The 15,948-nt window shown below is 31.2% G+C and overlaps 1 protein-coding gene across 1 annotated transcript; it reads right to left on the bottom strand.

The window, feature by feature from the left end:
- Positions 1-5,909: 5,909 nt before the first annotated feature.
- On the bottom strand, positions 5,910-10,404 carry LOC11423536 (probable amino acid permease 7). Its single transcript, XM_003617863.4, has 7 exons — positions 10,072-10,404; positions 9,639-9,875; positions 8,468-8,561; positions 8,155-8,369; positions 7,835-7,968; positions 7,312-7,539; positions 5,910-6,612 (listed from the first exon to the last, which is right to left on the bottom strand). The coding sequence occupies exons 1-7, from the start codon at positions 10,151-10,153 to the stop codon at positions 6,211-6,213; spliced, it is 1,392 nt and encodes a 463-aa protein (XP_003617911.1). The 5' UTR covers positions 10,154-10,404; the 3' UTR covers positions 5,910-6,210.
- Between the last annotated feature and the right edge of the window lie 5,544 nt (positions 10,405-15,948).

The raw sequence follows: 15,948 nt of genomic DNA, 5'->3' as shown, positions 1-15,948 counted from the left end.
TTTTTTTGAATAAGCGGTTTTTGAAAATGAGGTCGTAATAAGGTGTTTTGTATAAATAAGTTGTTTTGAATAAGCGGTTTTTGAAAATGAGGTCGTAATAAGCTGTTTTGTATAAGTAAGTTGTTTTGAATAAGTTGTTTTTAAAAAAGATTGTAATAATTTTAGTAATGTCTAAAATTGGAATTTTGAATTATTAAGAGGGCAAAATTGGTAATTTGTATGTTTAACCCCCAAAACCCCCTAATTTGGGGGAACTTTAAAATTGGACAAATGAAGCTCTTCAAAACCCCCCCCCCAAAATCTTTCCCTTGTTTTTTTAAAACTCACAAACAAGGATTTACCACTCCATAAACCTTTCCTTCCCTTCCCCTCCCCTCCAAAACCCAACTCGCAAACAAAGCATTAAACTAAGATGAAATATGTGTTTAAAAATAATGCATTGGGTAGGTTTCCTTTTCCAAAATAAATATCACTTGGATTCTATGTTTCACTATGTGCTTTTGTAATGTAATGTCATCTGCCTCCATAGACTAAGATATAATTTCATGAGGAATCATAGTTTGACTTCTCTACAAAACCCACATCATTTCAACAAATTAAAGCACCTACAGGAATGAACACAATTTTTTAAAAGCTGGGATATCATATATCTCTTTCAATCCTTGACTTATATAGTTATAGAAAAATAGTAAATAATCATTTTGATTCTTTATTGTATGTTGTGTTGTCAATGTGAATTTATCAAAATTACAAACTCAGTATCATTAGTTGAGAAAAATAATATTGTGGAGAATCTATAACATAAATTCATCTCTTTGGAAAAAAAGACATAAATCCATCTCAATTGTTTTTTAGTATGTTAAATACTAAACATTTATAATAGTAAAAAAAATATTATTATTCGCGAAAAAAAGTTGATTTAGTTGATAAGGAGTTAACTCATATCCTATAAAGATGTGGGTTGAACTCCCATCTTTAACATGGAGACCGCTTTAGAGGTTGATAAGTAAATTTATATAATTCTTTCAAAAAAAAAATTTATATAAGTGTTTTTTGAACTTTGACGTCTGCTCTAATCTTAACGGCCTCCAAGACTCAATTCATCTAAACTTAAATTTTAAATAAATAAAAAGTTATTTATCCATTCATGTTACCACTTGTACACGCTAGTTTATTATATACTCCCAAAAGCTTTTAATTTTTTACTAAAAAAAAAACTTTTAATTTTCTCACTGTTTTACGTATAGTCACTTGATTTACAATTCACTTTGCTACACGGTTGGGTTCAGATACATGGTACACAACTCTTAAAATGTTCCTTCAAAAAAAGAAAAAAACTTTTAAAATGTTGAGAACGTGGGGGTATATAGTCGATATACTAATTAATAAACTACATGTAAAAAATTATAAAATATCATCCATTCAATTTAACTTTTAATATTAATATAAAGATAAAGAGTGCAAGCATGAATATGCAATTACAATAATTAACTAAATTTGAAGTTTTTTTTACAAAATACTAAGTCAATTAAGCAAGTCAGAAGTGAATCAAGGTTTTCTTTAATCAAAGTTGTACATACTCAAATAAAACATATAAGAGATAATGTGACCCAGGTTTGAACCTGATTCGACATAAAATATTCTCACAACGAAACCATTATACTGTAACAACGGGAACATATGTATATTATTTTAAAATGAACAGTAGTGATTAATCACGTTAAAAAGTAATGTTAATTTATTTGAATAGATTATCAATTTAATTTAATTTATGACCAAAATTGTGGTTAGTTTAACTAGATGATTAAATACAGTTGTACAATTTTCAACGTCGAGCCACTAAATAAACAACGTCAATAAAGATTGACTCAATTGGTAAGAAGTTGATTTAGCTGTAAAGTAGTCAACTTTCGTTGTTAATGTGAACACAACTTTGATGAGTGATCTATAAATACCTCTATTAACAATCGTCAAGCCGTAAAATCTACCTGACCTTAGTGAGCTCTCGGAGCCGATCTCAACATTCTTAGTCCTAACTAATTAAACATCAAATTTGTATGTGATTAACAGGGTGTAGTAATACAGGATAAATTGAATGTGTATGAGACATTTTTTAAAAACTAAATAGGTAGTTGAAAAGCATACATTGGATTGGTCTCTTGGATTCCTTATTTCACTATGTTATAGTGGAGAGAGTTACTTTTTAGTGTCACACTTGCAAATATACTAAAAATATTGTTTCACGAGGAATCAAAATTTGACTTCTCTACAAAACTCACTTTTCAGTCAAATATATATACACACAACATTTCAACAAATTAAAAGCATCCACCATTAGAAACTAAACTACTTTGTAAAAGCCTTTGTACATGCTAGTATATTCTCACTCAACATTTTCTCTGTTTTTTCTCAAGAAATGGTCCCTTTGGGAAAGACAACACCAACAACATCAACAAAGAAGAAGACAAGAACAAGAGGAAGAAAACTCACAAGAAGCAACATCAAGAATCAGCATCTACAAAGCAAACAACAAGAAACATCCTCTGAAAATTGTTCCTCAAACATGGATTCTGTTAAGGTTGTTGATGATGTCTCCATCACAAGTAACAGTTTATGCTCAACGCCAAAAGGTAAAAAATTTCGGATACCAGAAATTTCCACATGTCCACCAGCACCAAAGAAACAAAGGGTGCTTTCAAATTTCTCTCTTCGTCGATCATTTTTCGCAACACCAGACTTGGAGAAATTTTTGTGTGTTGCACTTCAAGATTCTCTAGCTTCATTTGTTTGCTAGTCGATATTTGTGTAATGAGACTGCAGTTGCAGTTGCAATTGCGGACCACAATTTAGAACCGTGTTCAGAACTATGGATTTTGAAGTGACCATTGATATTAGGGGAAAGTTTTTCCATCCCTTAATTATTTATGATCATTTTAGCTTAGTAGAGTTTGTTAGTGACTAAATTTAGCTTGGTTACACTCCAACTAGATTTAGATTTTAAGCTTATTTTGTTTTTTTTTCATATCTTATACTAGTGGAAGATATATGTTATGACCTTGATATAGTAGTTAAAGTGTGGTGAGTGCAAATATTGTAATGGGTTTGATTTGAGGTTTGTGAGTGTTATAGTTAGGGTTTGCAGTTTTGAAGAAACTTGTACTGTTTGTTAAGTAGTCACCTTGAGAGAAAATAAAGTCATAAATATGCTTCCTTATTTTCATTATGTTTATCTTTCTTTTATTGATCTTTTTCTTTTAATTCTCTTTTGTCATGATGATTTTCAGTTTTGATTTGTGTTACCTTTTGTCTCAAACTACCTTTGTCTTTAAAAACTTGTTTGAATGACCAAAATATATCATTACTTACTGTTTAAAATTTAACACAATATATTTTACCTGAGAAATAATACTTCTACATCAACTAATTTTTTTTTTTAAGGGGAACATCAACTAAGGTCAGAAATCAATATATACGATAAAAAATAAGTGAGAAATATGAATATGTGCACACATATAACATATTGTCACACGTGACTCTCAAATCTGATGTTCAAAAAACAAACCCGATTAATTAAATAAGTGCTTAATTGAAATTAAGTAAAATGAAGGCAAAGTACATGGTAAGTTACCAAACTCAACTAACTGTCACTATTGGATAATTAAGCAGCTTAATTGTCTATAACTTGAATGTTTATCATATAAGTGCTTATATATAATACATTTCTATAGTACACATATAGTAATGCTCCATTTCTATAACAAAAGATAGGCCAAATACCTCCTAGGTCCTTTAAGTTTCACGTTTGTTTTAGATAGGTTCTTTAAGCTTTTAAGGTTTTAGATAGGTCCTTTAAGTTTTGAGTTTGTTTCGGATATGTCCTTTCTGTCAACCTCCGTTAAGCCAAAGTTGTTATGTCCGTTAAGCCAAAGCTGATATGTTCGTTAAGTGGATGAGGTGGTTCTCTCTGACACTTGGCATCAATTTTTTTCCCAACCAGATCGACTTTGGCTTAACGGACATATCAACTTTGGCTTAACGGAGGATGATAGAAATGACCTATCTGAAACAAACTCGAAATTTAAAGGACCTATCTGAAGCCTTAGAAACTTAAAGGACCTATGCGAAACAAACACGAAACTTAAGGGATCTATCTGAAACCTTAAAAATTTAAAGGATATATCTTAAACAAACATGAAACTTAAAGAACCCGGAGAGGTATTTGGCCCAAAAGATAATATAAAGTTAAACCGTTTTCGTATAGACTATAATATGTTTTCAAAAACTTTCCAAAAGAGCTTATAGAAATAAGTTAAAAACAGCTTACAAACATGCCATAACTCATAAGCTATTTTTATATAAATTCTTCAAAGTTTCACAAGTGATAGGTTTCCAGTTCCACAAGGCAAAAGAGTGTGGCGAATGACAACAAATTAATCTTTTAATGTGCTTTAGAATCTAATTAACCTAGAGGGTCGAGATTTATTTCAGCAAAGATGTAGCTGCCGTTAAGTCAGTTAGTTTTATACAGTTTTTAATTTATGTCAACACAAGAGTGCTTTGATGGATGGATTTGTTTGTTTAGAACAAAACAAAAGTTTAATCAAGAAAATGAAATCATTGTGTCAGTTGTATGGCTACATGCATGTGTCTTTGTATTCAACCCCACAGATTTTTGAGAATCCAATGAAGAAACTCTCGTGCGGGTCTGTCATGTCTTAATAACATGTCATTAGTTGTAGTATATCAAGAATTATAGTGTAAAAGTATTTTACACGTACAATGTACAAAATCAAACTCTAAATTTGTACTAAAGAAATTGAACATTTGCATATGGATTGATGATTTGGTTTTTCCAATGACATCTTTACATCAATTTTGATTAAATAAATGCTAACTTTTCTAGGATCCGAGGTTGCCCACTTTGTTCCATCACAAAAGGAAAATAATCAGCTTATGTTTAATCTTCTTTTGGGTTTAGCAACAACTTATCCTTTGTAGTTAGATTTAGTGAGAGAAAACTTCTCTCTTTAGATCTTAATGGTTCCTACAGCTTATGCACTATGCAGCTATATTAGAGAATCCAAACACCATCCAAATTAGTCAAATAAAGATTAGAATAAAAAATAAAACTAAAAAATCTGCTTTAGTGAAAGAGAAATAAAGCCGTTGATTGAAGGCATAGACAATGGAATCTAAGAGGAATCCTATGAGAAATTCTCCAAGCAGTTGATTACATGTGAAAGGATATCCAACTTTTTGCTCCTTAATGCGACAAAAGCTAAATTTGTCTACATAAACTCCAATTTAGTTAAATACTTGAGTAAATCTCACATGTACACATTTTAAATTTATTTTTTTAATTTTAATATTTAATAAACATTTTACCCCTCCAATCCGGCAATTCAAGACTCAAATCCAACTAAAATTGTGTTTATAATCACGGTAAAACAATTCTTCACTGTGCATCTGGCACAAAGCCATGACTTCGCGCAGAAGTTATCACGGTTTGAATTGGACACAAACACTCACTCAGTGCAATTTTTTTTAAAGTGACGAAATCACAATGACACCGCATGTTCACCAAGAAGCTACAGCTTGACATTACAGATGCGAGTATCCACACATTCAATCGTGTTTTCAAACATGGTCTAATAGCCTGTTCACGTTCAGTAACAAATTGGACGCGCATTTTATGGAAACTACGGTTTTAAGCTTCAGAAAATCACAGTAAGAGTGCACAGGAATGCGAGAACGCTGACTTTCCAATCAAACATTAAATCCAGAATCGATATAAATTGCTGAGCTATTAGAATGACTATGTCAAAAACTATTTAGCATAATCTCATAAATGTTTACTTTCAAAATTAATCTCATTAATGTTATTTAGCATAATCTCATATTAGCAAGACTTCAAACAAAATCAAACAGCTGAGATTTTTGACAAGAAGTGATTATTTCATTAATTCCTGCGGTGGACACCTTCCACAGGTTCAAATTCAAGAACCTGACCAGCACAACGCTGTAATGCCATGGGAACAACTTACATCTTAAAAGTTCCCTATCAATATTGTATATGAAACTAACTAGTTTCTCAAAAGATTGCACCAATGTATACTTTTGATCTTCTGCAGTGCAACAGAATCGCGTCTTGCGGCTACAATCATAGAATAGGGCTCACATTCCTCAATATGAATCTGTTCTTAAAAATTCTTAGCCTAATTTTTCAGTTACTATTCCTCTAATGCATCCAATAAGAGTGAACAATCCAAATACAAAGCCAAAAACATTGAAAGCTTGAAGCATAACCCATTTCGCAGTCCATGCATCAGTATCAGACCTACTCAAGTATACTGTCACTGGAAAATATATGGTTAATGGCCAATAGCTTATGCTACCTAAAACTCCCAAAATCTGGTTGAAGTAGGGAAAGATCATTGCAATCACAACAGTTGATGCAACATAAGCCGTTCTGAATGACAGGCTGAGAAAATTTAGTTTGAAAGCGGGAAGCAATGGGAGTTTCAAGGTATATGTGTGATTCACAAATTCACTGTCAGGGAAATTTAAACGGAACCAATTCTCGGCATTAGCAAAAAGGGGCTGGCAGTATACCTGCATTGAAACAAGGTAGATGATGAAGTTAACATCTGTGTTATTTTGACACAGCTTGTTGACATCGTACAAACACCGTATGCCACTATTCCCAAATGTGCGTGATATTTATTACATGGTTAACGCAGCTCAAATACAAAGTTAATTATATTTAGTAAATGGTTAATTAATGGATATCATGTATCTATGAACACTGATATTTTGACCCAACAATGTTCTTTTACTCATTACATGGTTAATGCAGTTCAAATACATGGTTAATTATGTTCAAATTTCAATGGACGGTTAATGAGTTACAATACCTTGCTATACTCATTAACCATCCACTGAATGTAATTAACGGCATATTTGAATTGTGTTAACCATGTAACGAAGAAATCGACAATGTTGAGTGTCAAAAAAATAGTGTTCAAATGTACATTATATCTATTAACTATCTACTTAACAAAATTAACCATATTTTTTAACTGTGTTAACCATGCAATAAACGATGAGCAGTGCATACAGCGTCAGTGTCAAAATATATTTTTTTCTAGAGTTAAATGAACATGCATTCCACAGTTGTAGATAAAAGTAGACAACATACATATTACCCTTTAAGCAGAACATGCAAAATATCTAATCTAAGATTTCATAACATTCTACTCTAGGACAATATAGAAATAAAAAAGATTAAATATATGAGCACATTATATGTACCTGATATGAACCAACTAGGTGAACCACTATACAAGCATGAGCAAAGCCAACAAGCCAATAAAATTTGGAGGAACCGAACCCTGTTAAAAGGTTTCCTGGTGTATTATCACCAAAGGCAGCATATCCAGCCCATCCACAAACGAGGTAAAAGAATGTCGTGATAGCAACTGATATTGTTGAGGCCTTTTTCATGGTTTGGTTTTCTGGTGGAGGCGTCTTCAAAGTATCCTTCATGAATTACCACAAGTTATGTCAGCTTCTATAATTGTCAAGGTCTTGCTTGGTCTATTTTCATTTTAAATTACAAAAAAATACCTTATTTCCTATTTTAATTTTTTTATAGGGATAAGACAAAAACAATGAAAAAGTTCTTGGTAAAATAAAGTGAAACAGGTGATGTGTTTGTACTTTAAGTGCCAATGAAAACATTCTATAAATTCTTAAACCAAAACAGCTCACATATTTCCTTAGGTGCAGTGTTAAATTTTGCATTCCAGTTATCTGAGAATCAAGGGATAGATACCTGTATTTCCATCATAATTGTCGAGAAAGGATAGGAGAACGACACGTCACCAAGCGCTTGGGAAACCAACCACAACTTCTCAGTTCCACTAGAGGTACTGATTCCTTCAATACTACCCTTAGCATATCCATTTTCTGAGAAAATGATTATCCGATAGTTATATGCATGTATTGACGTCAAAACTAATAATCGGTGCAATATATATATTGCAATGTGCGCACACACACACACACACACAGCAAGTGTCCATGCACAAAGCCAGTCATGCGGAGCATAAGGAAATACCTCAAAAATCAGATTATTCAGATTGTGATACATACCTATGATTTGCATGATGGAAAGTCCCATTCCTATGAAACAATAACCAAAGGATGTAATCGCAGCGACAACGGACAGCCAATGTATGTCATGTAAGTTTGGTATCTGGGAGAGAGCAATTTGGACAATTCCAAAAATCAGCATATAATATGCATCTGCAAATTCACTTGGTGTTTCATTCTCTTTGTTGTGTTGAGAAATTGAGATTTGGATTGCTCTGCATCCACATATACAGATAGCTGTCAAAATCAATACTGGCGATATGCATAGGTATAGTGAGATTCTTGGGACAGATTCATTCTCAATTCGACAAACCTTAAGCTGATAGCAGTTGTAATGACAAAGGCAATTCCAAAACCATATATACAGATATTCACAAGAAAGCCACAGAGTCTTCCATTCCCTGTTCCTGTAACCACCAAACCAAAATCTTATAAGGTGGAAAATATATCTAAACACACGTGACATTGAGATGGAAACCGCTAAGTCATGCGAGTCTCACTCTCTTTTTGATGAGGCTAGCTCTCATTTTGGTAAAATGCATGTAAATTTTACCTAATATTAATGTACTGAAAAGAATGTGTGACAATGTTCGGTTAACATTTCTCAAAATAGCAGTTTTGCCAAAAGAAATGTATTGGCTACATATTTGCCTAAAACAGATGCAAAAGCAATCACTAGATAAAATATTACCAAATTATAAACACCTTGTTACGCTTAATGCAATGAATGGAAACCACCAGAATAACATTTCTCTGACTAAACAGAAGACCCTTCCCTTTAATTTCTTATCAAAATAGTCCAATTTGTTTTGGTTCCTTCCTCATCCTCATTTCGTACCCTACCCTTCCTCTGAGTTTTATTACGCATGTATTTTTTTTTATTACCCAAGGTATCCTCAGGCCAGAAGCTAGAGACTAATCCTTCGAGGTACGGAGATCCATTTAGGGGACTGGCCGCTCCCAACAAGTGCTCTTCCATACACATTGGCTAGGCATCGTACCCATGAACCAAATGTGTAAAGGACCCAGTTATCAGCCAATTGCGCCACAGCATGTTGGTGTTACACATGTACTTATTTTATTAAATTAAAATAAGATTTTTCATATAATTATATAATCAATTGATTTTCTTTATCAATATGGTATATAATAAAATGTTCAATATTACTACTAAAATAATCTTTAATTAATTATTTTAATGTTCACATAGCTTGCTAGCTAGCAGGTATGAGCTATGAAGCACTGGCATAGACACCTGCCACCGACAAAAGCACGTTGGCACTGGTAAAAATTTGAAAAATGAATTGATTAAATGTAATCACATGTGTTGGTGTCGTGTTTGTGACAGACATCAACACGTGTCAGACACCAGACAACATACCATCTATCAGAAATGTCGTTGTTACATAGTGAATTGAAAAATCAATGATGCAAAATCAATGTAATTGAATTGAAAAATGAAAAGGGTCTTTAAAGGAAGTTACCTAGATTAAAATTGACAACATCAAGATAAGAAGCACTTCTATGAGGACCATATTCAGGATTCGGAGAACGATAAGTATTGCATAGAAGAAAAGCAGAGTAAAGAGTTGAAGAAGCAATAAGGAGTATGGAAAATGGTCCAACAATCCATCCAAGTTGTGCAATGCTCCATGGCAAAGATAACACTCCTGATCCTATCACCCCTGTCACTATGTGTGCTACTGCTGTCCATAAAGTCCCTAATATCATAACATAACATATCATAAGATTGCATTATTCATCATATCAAATCAATTTCATTTCATTATTATCATTATCATTACACTTTCAATTCCAAACATAATAAAAAACAACAATTTGCATAAAAAAAAAAAACAAAAAACAAAAAACAGGAACATTAAAAAAAAAAAAAGATGAAGAATTGAGAAGAGAAACCTGTTCTTTTGATAGGATGAGATTGAGATTGAGTGAGTAACAAAGGGGTGTTGATGTTATCACTTGAATCTAATCCCATCATGATCTTCTTCAGACCAGAATGGTTTTCTGGAGCTGACAGTTGCAATAGGCAAAAAGGGTTTTCTTGAATGAATCAAACAATCAAAATTAGTTTCTTTTTTGCTTTTTCTTTGCTATTTATAATATTATGTCGTCATTTCTTTTCTTTTTTCTTCCAAAAGACAAGAACATGTGAGATTTGTTTGGTAGGATTGATTGATAGTTTCAACTCAAATAATGTTATACAATTCAACTGAATGGGCTTCACCAAAAAAGAAATGGTTTGAAAAAATAGTTTGATTCCTTAATCAAATAATGTTTTGTTTATATTATAAACAAAATTACATTTTTAGTCCCTTAAGTGACGTGCCACGTGTCAATCATTGTGGGTGCTACGTTAGCGAAGACTAAGTCAAAACTGATCTTGGGGCAACACTGCCAAAGATCTAATATAGAAGGGGCTGTTTTGTATTTTTATTAGTTACGGGACCAAAATCTCAACTTTTGAAAAGATAAGAGGCTAAAAGTGCAATTAAATTTTTATTTAATTAAAAAATGTGATAGTGACGATGAAAGCTGACTGGCACGTTCTCCTATTGTTTTTTTTTTGTTTGTTTTATTGTTTTTTTAAAACGCTCTACTATTGTCAAATATAATAAAATGAAAAAAAAAAATATTTCTCATAGTAACATGTAGGCCAAATGATTCAAAATGTTCTTTTAAATAAGGGTTAATTGTGTTTTACCTCTGTCATATATGTCATTTCCGGTTATTCTTCCTGTAAGTTTTTTTTTTTTTAATTTCATCCTTGTAATTTGAAGATTTTTTGGTTTTGGATCTTTATAGAAAATTCCACTCCCTGTAATTTGAGCAAATTTTGATTTACCCCCCGATAATTTGAGCAAATTTTGGCTTACCCCGTGCCATATCTTTGATTTTGTACAGTCAAAATTCATGAAGGGCCAAAACAAAAAATCTTCAAATTACAAGAACGAAATCCAAAAAAGATATTTTACATGGGGTAAAACTGAAAATGACTTATATTACAAGGCGATAAAATACTATTAACCCTTCACATAATTTCAAGTAATGATTTCGTCTTTTTATCTTTTTTTATGTCATTTTCGTCATTTTAATCCGTTTGTATATCAAGTTTCAAGCATCAAATATTAAATTTATAAAAGTACATGAATAAAAAGATCATAAATTTGAACTCTAAAAGTTAATATTAAAATAAAATCATGAGTTGAAACTTGAAGACTTATATGCAAATTGAATAAAAGGACAAAAATGACATCAAAAGAAAGAACAAAATTGTCATTTAAAATTAAGTTAAAGAACGATGAGAGTCATTTTACCTAATATCTAAGAATAATCGATAGCAATAAAAAACTAACTCCAATGGTTTATTCTAGCAACAAAAAATAGATCTTGATCGTGAGAGATTACAAGTCAATTTTTTTTTAAGGAAGGTAACCGTAATATGTTTTTTTTGCAACACTTTGAGTTTGAAATTTTTTCCTTAACTAGGACACCATCTTCATACCTAAATTATTTAATAGAAAAAAGAAAGAAAAAATGACTACTTCAACCCATGTTTTGTTTTAAATTGTTACAAAAGACAACCTAAAGATGAGACATTTTTTTGAAATTTTGATCTATGAAGCTCCCTAATTAACTTCCTTCAAATCTCTCTCTTCCCCGTCCGCATGCGAAGAAATGTATAGTTAATGATCTCTATTTATTTTTAAAAAATATTTTTGTTTTGTGTTAATTCTTCATTTGTTGAAATTTGAAAGAACGCATTCTATGAAATATTGGTGGATTTTTCGGCCAAGCTTGATGACTCATCAAACTTTAAGTTTCTTTGTCAAGAGTCTTCTTCGACGGATCTTTTAAGTTTTCTTTGGAGTGATGCAATTGTAATTTTTTATTTGAGAATGTAGCTTTTTTTTTTTTTTTTTTTTTCCTTTTTTCTCTTTAAAAGGAAGAATAGGCTCTATTAATTTAAGTTAGATAGGACCGAAATAATTGTGGTACAAAAATATTTTATTTTTGAAAAAAGTGGGGGCCTGCATCTAACGGAAACAAAACTACGACGAAAATACGCAAAACATAAAAAAAAAACCAATAATTGGGTAATAATAGAAGTAGGAGAAGATAACATAAATAATTGGCCTAAATAATAGTATAGAGATAGCTTCTTTAAAAAAAATAATATAGAGATAGAGATAGCTTAGTTTCAGCCCAAGTTAGGAAGACAATCCACACACTTTTGCAACAAAATATGGGGATGGTTGGATGGGTGAGAGATATTAGTTAAGTTTAATAGCAATTCAATTTATAGAAAATTTAAAAATTGAAAATAACTAGTGAATAAATACAATGAATGCATGTGGTGAATTTGCCCACATATATTTAAATTTAGAATGAAGGGCCAATTTTTTTTTTTTATCAAATAGTCTAGTGGTTAGAGCTCATACAATTTAATTGTGGAGAAGTTGAGTGTCCGGAATTTGAACCTCAACCTCTACATATAAAATGCAATATCCTTACCAATTGAGCTAAACTCACGCGGATAATGAAGGGCCAATTTAGTCGATGAGAAAATTCGTAAGATTTATTTTGATTTCTAAAAAAACAAAATAAATTGTTAGTTTATTTTTGAAAAAAAAAAAAAGAGAGGGCCTACATCTAATGAAAACAAAACTATAAAGAAAATAAGCGGAGAATCGGGACTTCAAAATATCAAAACCCAATAATTGAGTAATAATAGAAGTAGGAGAAGATAACATAAATAATACTAAGCCAAGTTAGCAGACAATCTGCACATTTTTGCAATTTTATTTTTTAGTGTGAAGAAGAGTAGTTCTGACAATCAATGCGTGCGGTGAATTGGTCCACGTATTATTTTTTTTTGAATAAAAAAAATACATATATTTAAATTTATAGTGAAGGTTGGATTTAATCGCTAGGGATTTTTTTTTTAAGAAGTCAAAATGAAATTAGATTAACAATGAGAGTAATTAATCTCGCATAAGGTGTGTAGAGAGATTCACTCCTCAAAAAAATACAAGATCAGGTATTTGTTACTACACAAAACAGAATGAGAAAAAGATAAGAAGACTACTCCCTAACACCCATACAAATTAAAGGGTGTCGCCACCGGTCATTATAATTGAAAGCTGAAGTTAGCCTATTCGCCCTTAACCAAGAAAAAGATACAAACTTAACTTTGTCTAATAATTGAACCAAGTCTTGGACAAATATATTTAGACAAGCTTGCGAAGCTCCAATACTTCAAAATAGATGATGTACTGTATCCCCTGCGTATCCTGCACTGATACCTGCCCGATATTTCCCAATACCTATCAGGAGAATATCCGAAGATTAATTATTATTTTTTAAATAATTATCCAATACTTCCCGATATGTATCAGGAGAGTATCCGATAATTATCCTGCACCGTTACCTGCCTAAATACTTCCCAATTAATGTTAACTGAAATAACTTAACTTTTGAGTATAATGCTTCTTTTTTTGGATCGATATAGTATATAACTAAGAATCTTCCTTTTGGATATAGTATAATATTACACTCATGGTGCTCTTTTTGGGATATATTGTGCATCTAATTGACTAATCATCACTCTGTTAATCGTCAATATTATTTATATTTATGTTGATGTGCTACGAGCCTATGACTGATTTCTTTTGTTTGTTAATATATTTTCATATTAAAAAAATGGTTATAATTATATTGTACATTTAATTATATAATTTTTTTATTAACGTATCCTAGACGTATCGTATCTTGATTTTTAAAATTGTCCCGTATCGACATATCGATGCAGTAACATATCCGTATCATATCTCGTATTCAGGCTTCAGAGGACAAGCTAAGTTCTTGACCTCTTTTCACTTTGTTTGATAGATGATAGAAAGATAGAGGAATTTTCCGACCATTTTGAATAATTCACATTTTAATAGAATTCATTAATCAGTTTAGTCAAATTATTTGGTTCAAATAATTGATTAAGAAACATTATAATATGATAAAATATAAATTTTGATCAGAAAGAAAAGCTAATTAATCTCATTACAATGTTTGGCAATTATTTTTTTTGAGGATAATGTGATTTAAAATCAATTCAACTAATTTTATAAAATTAATTAATTCAGTTAGTATTGAGGTTAATCGCTTCATCCTTCCTTGGCACCTTATGACAGGCCACTTGCCCCCATCCACTCTCATCAAGATAAATGGTACTCCCTCCGTTCTAATTTATAAGTAAAAAACACTAATTCATATTTATTAAGAAAACTAATACTTAGTGATTTGAGGTACAATTTTTTGTGTTCTTATTGGAATAAGTTTCATGGAAAGATGTAAAAATAATTCTCATTGGTTAAAAATTATGGAGAAAATAAAAAGGAGAACAAATTGAATGCAATTTGCATTTAATTTTACATTGGAAAAGATGATTTGTTTGAAAAAAACAATAACATAAAAGTTGGTCTTTTTTGCTTATATTTTGAGACAAAGAATATGAGATTCTTTTGCTTATATTTTAGGACGGAGGGAGTACCAAATAACACAGTTTCAATTGAGTTTTATCACTTCATCCTTCAAAGCACAAGACATCACTTGCATGCACACATACCAAGTAAGGGGATTAGCAATGTACTGAATAAGCTACATAGGTTCAAGTCTCATTCTCCTAACCGCGCATATACAAATTTGTAGTTTGATTCAGTTGATAGAGAGTTGATTCATATGCAATATGATGGGTTTAACTTCCGCTATTAGTGTAAGAATATTTTTATTGGCTGATATGTAAGCTGACCTTATATTAGTGATCAGTCCTTAAAATTCATCTCACTTAAAATTTTTAGAGTAATGATATTTGAACAACTTTTTTCCAACAACTTTTGGGACAACCTTGTTGTGTTATCTTTTCATTGGTCAAAAACAATATAGAGAGAAAAAGGAAGAGAGAGAATAAAAAGATAATGCGAGTATGAGAGAGAAAGTTGTACAAATATCATTTCCCAAAATTTTACCATAAAAAGAAGGTTTATAAGTTGTATAAGAAGTTGTAGTTTTAAATTGTAACACCGGTGTTTAATTTTTTTTATATATACTCCTTCCGGTCACTATTATAAGCAAAACTTCACTTTTTAGATACATTGAATAATTAGGGTATCTAGTTTATAATAAAGACTACATACATTAATTATTCAATGTATTTAAAAAGTAAATTTTTGTTTATAACAGTGACCGGAGATAGTATTTAATTTGAGATCCATTTCACCTTTTTTGTGCGTGTTAACCTCCGATTTTTAAGGAAATGAGACCTTAGTAATCCGAAATTCAGCCATAAATTTAATGAAGTCGGATCAATAATTATTTTACCTAGAAATTAAACTCCGATTCTCTTTAACGATTTATCATTTTGTAAAGTTCATTAACCACTTGAATCCAATTGCTTGGATTGAGATCTGGTTGAATTTATAGGCTTCTCTTTTATTTCACCTCACCCTATACAAGACTTCCTTTTCCATTATAGTATTGTTGATACTTACTAATAAAGTTGAGCTGCTGTGTTTGTCTTTAAAAACTTGGATATGATAACAAAATAGTTGTAGTTCTGTATTATTACTTGAATGATTAGGGTTTATAGTGTTACAAGTCATATAGCATATATAATACTACGGTTTAGATTACAACAATACTCTTGACCCTCCTTCTAGTTAATACTTAGATATTTCAAATTTTGTTAACTTGATCATAAATCTTTTACTCATTTAATTTCGA

This window comes from Medicago truncatula, chromosome 5 (assembly GCF_003473485.1).
Source record: "Medicago truncatula cultivar Jemalong A17 chromosome 5, MtrunA17r5.0-ANR, whole genome shotgun sequence".
Lineage (NCBI taxonomy): Eukaryota > Viridiplantae > Streptophyta > Magnoliopsida > Fabales > Fabaceae > Medicago > Medicago truncatula.
Note: the sequence above shows the minus strand (reverse complement) of the source record. Positions and strands in the feature narration are given on the sequence as shown.

What these genes read in the sequence shown, in the direction of transcription:
- LOC11423536 (XM_003617863.4), bottom strand. Translation starts at nt 10,153, where the DNA reads ATGATGGGATTAGATTCAAGTGATAACATCAACACCCCTTTGTTACTC. An exon ending in TCATCCTATCAAAAGAACAG is followed by an intron (nt 9,876 to 10,071) that starts GTTTCTCTTCTC and finishes TTATGATATTAG; the next exon opens with GGACTTTATGGACAGCAGTA. An exon ending in ACAACTGCTATCAGCTTAAG is followed by an intron (nt 8,370 to 8,467) that starts GTTTGTCGAATT and finishes ATGTGGATGCAG; the next exon opens with AGCAATCCAAATCTCAATTT.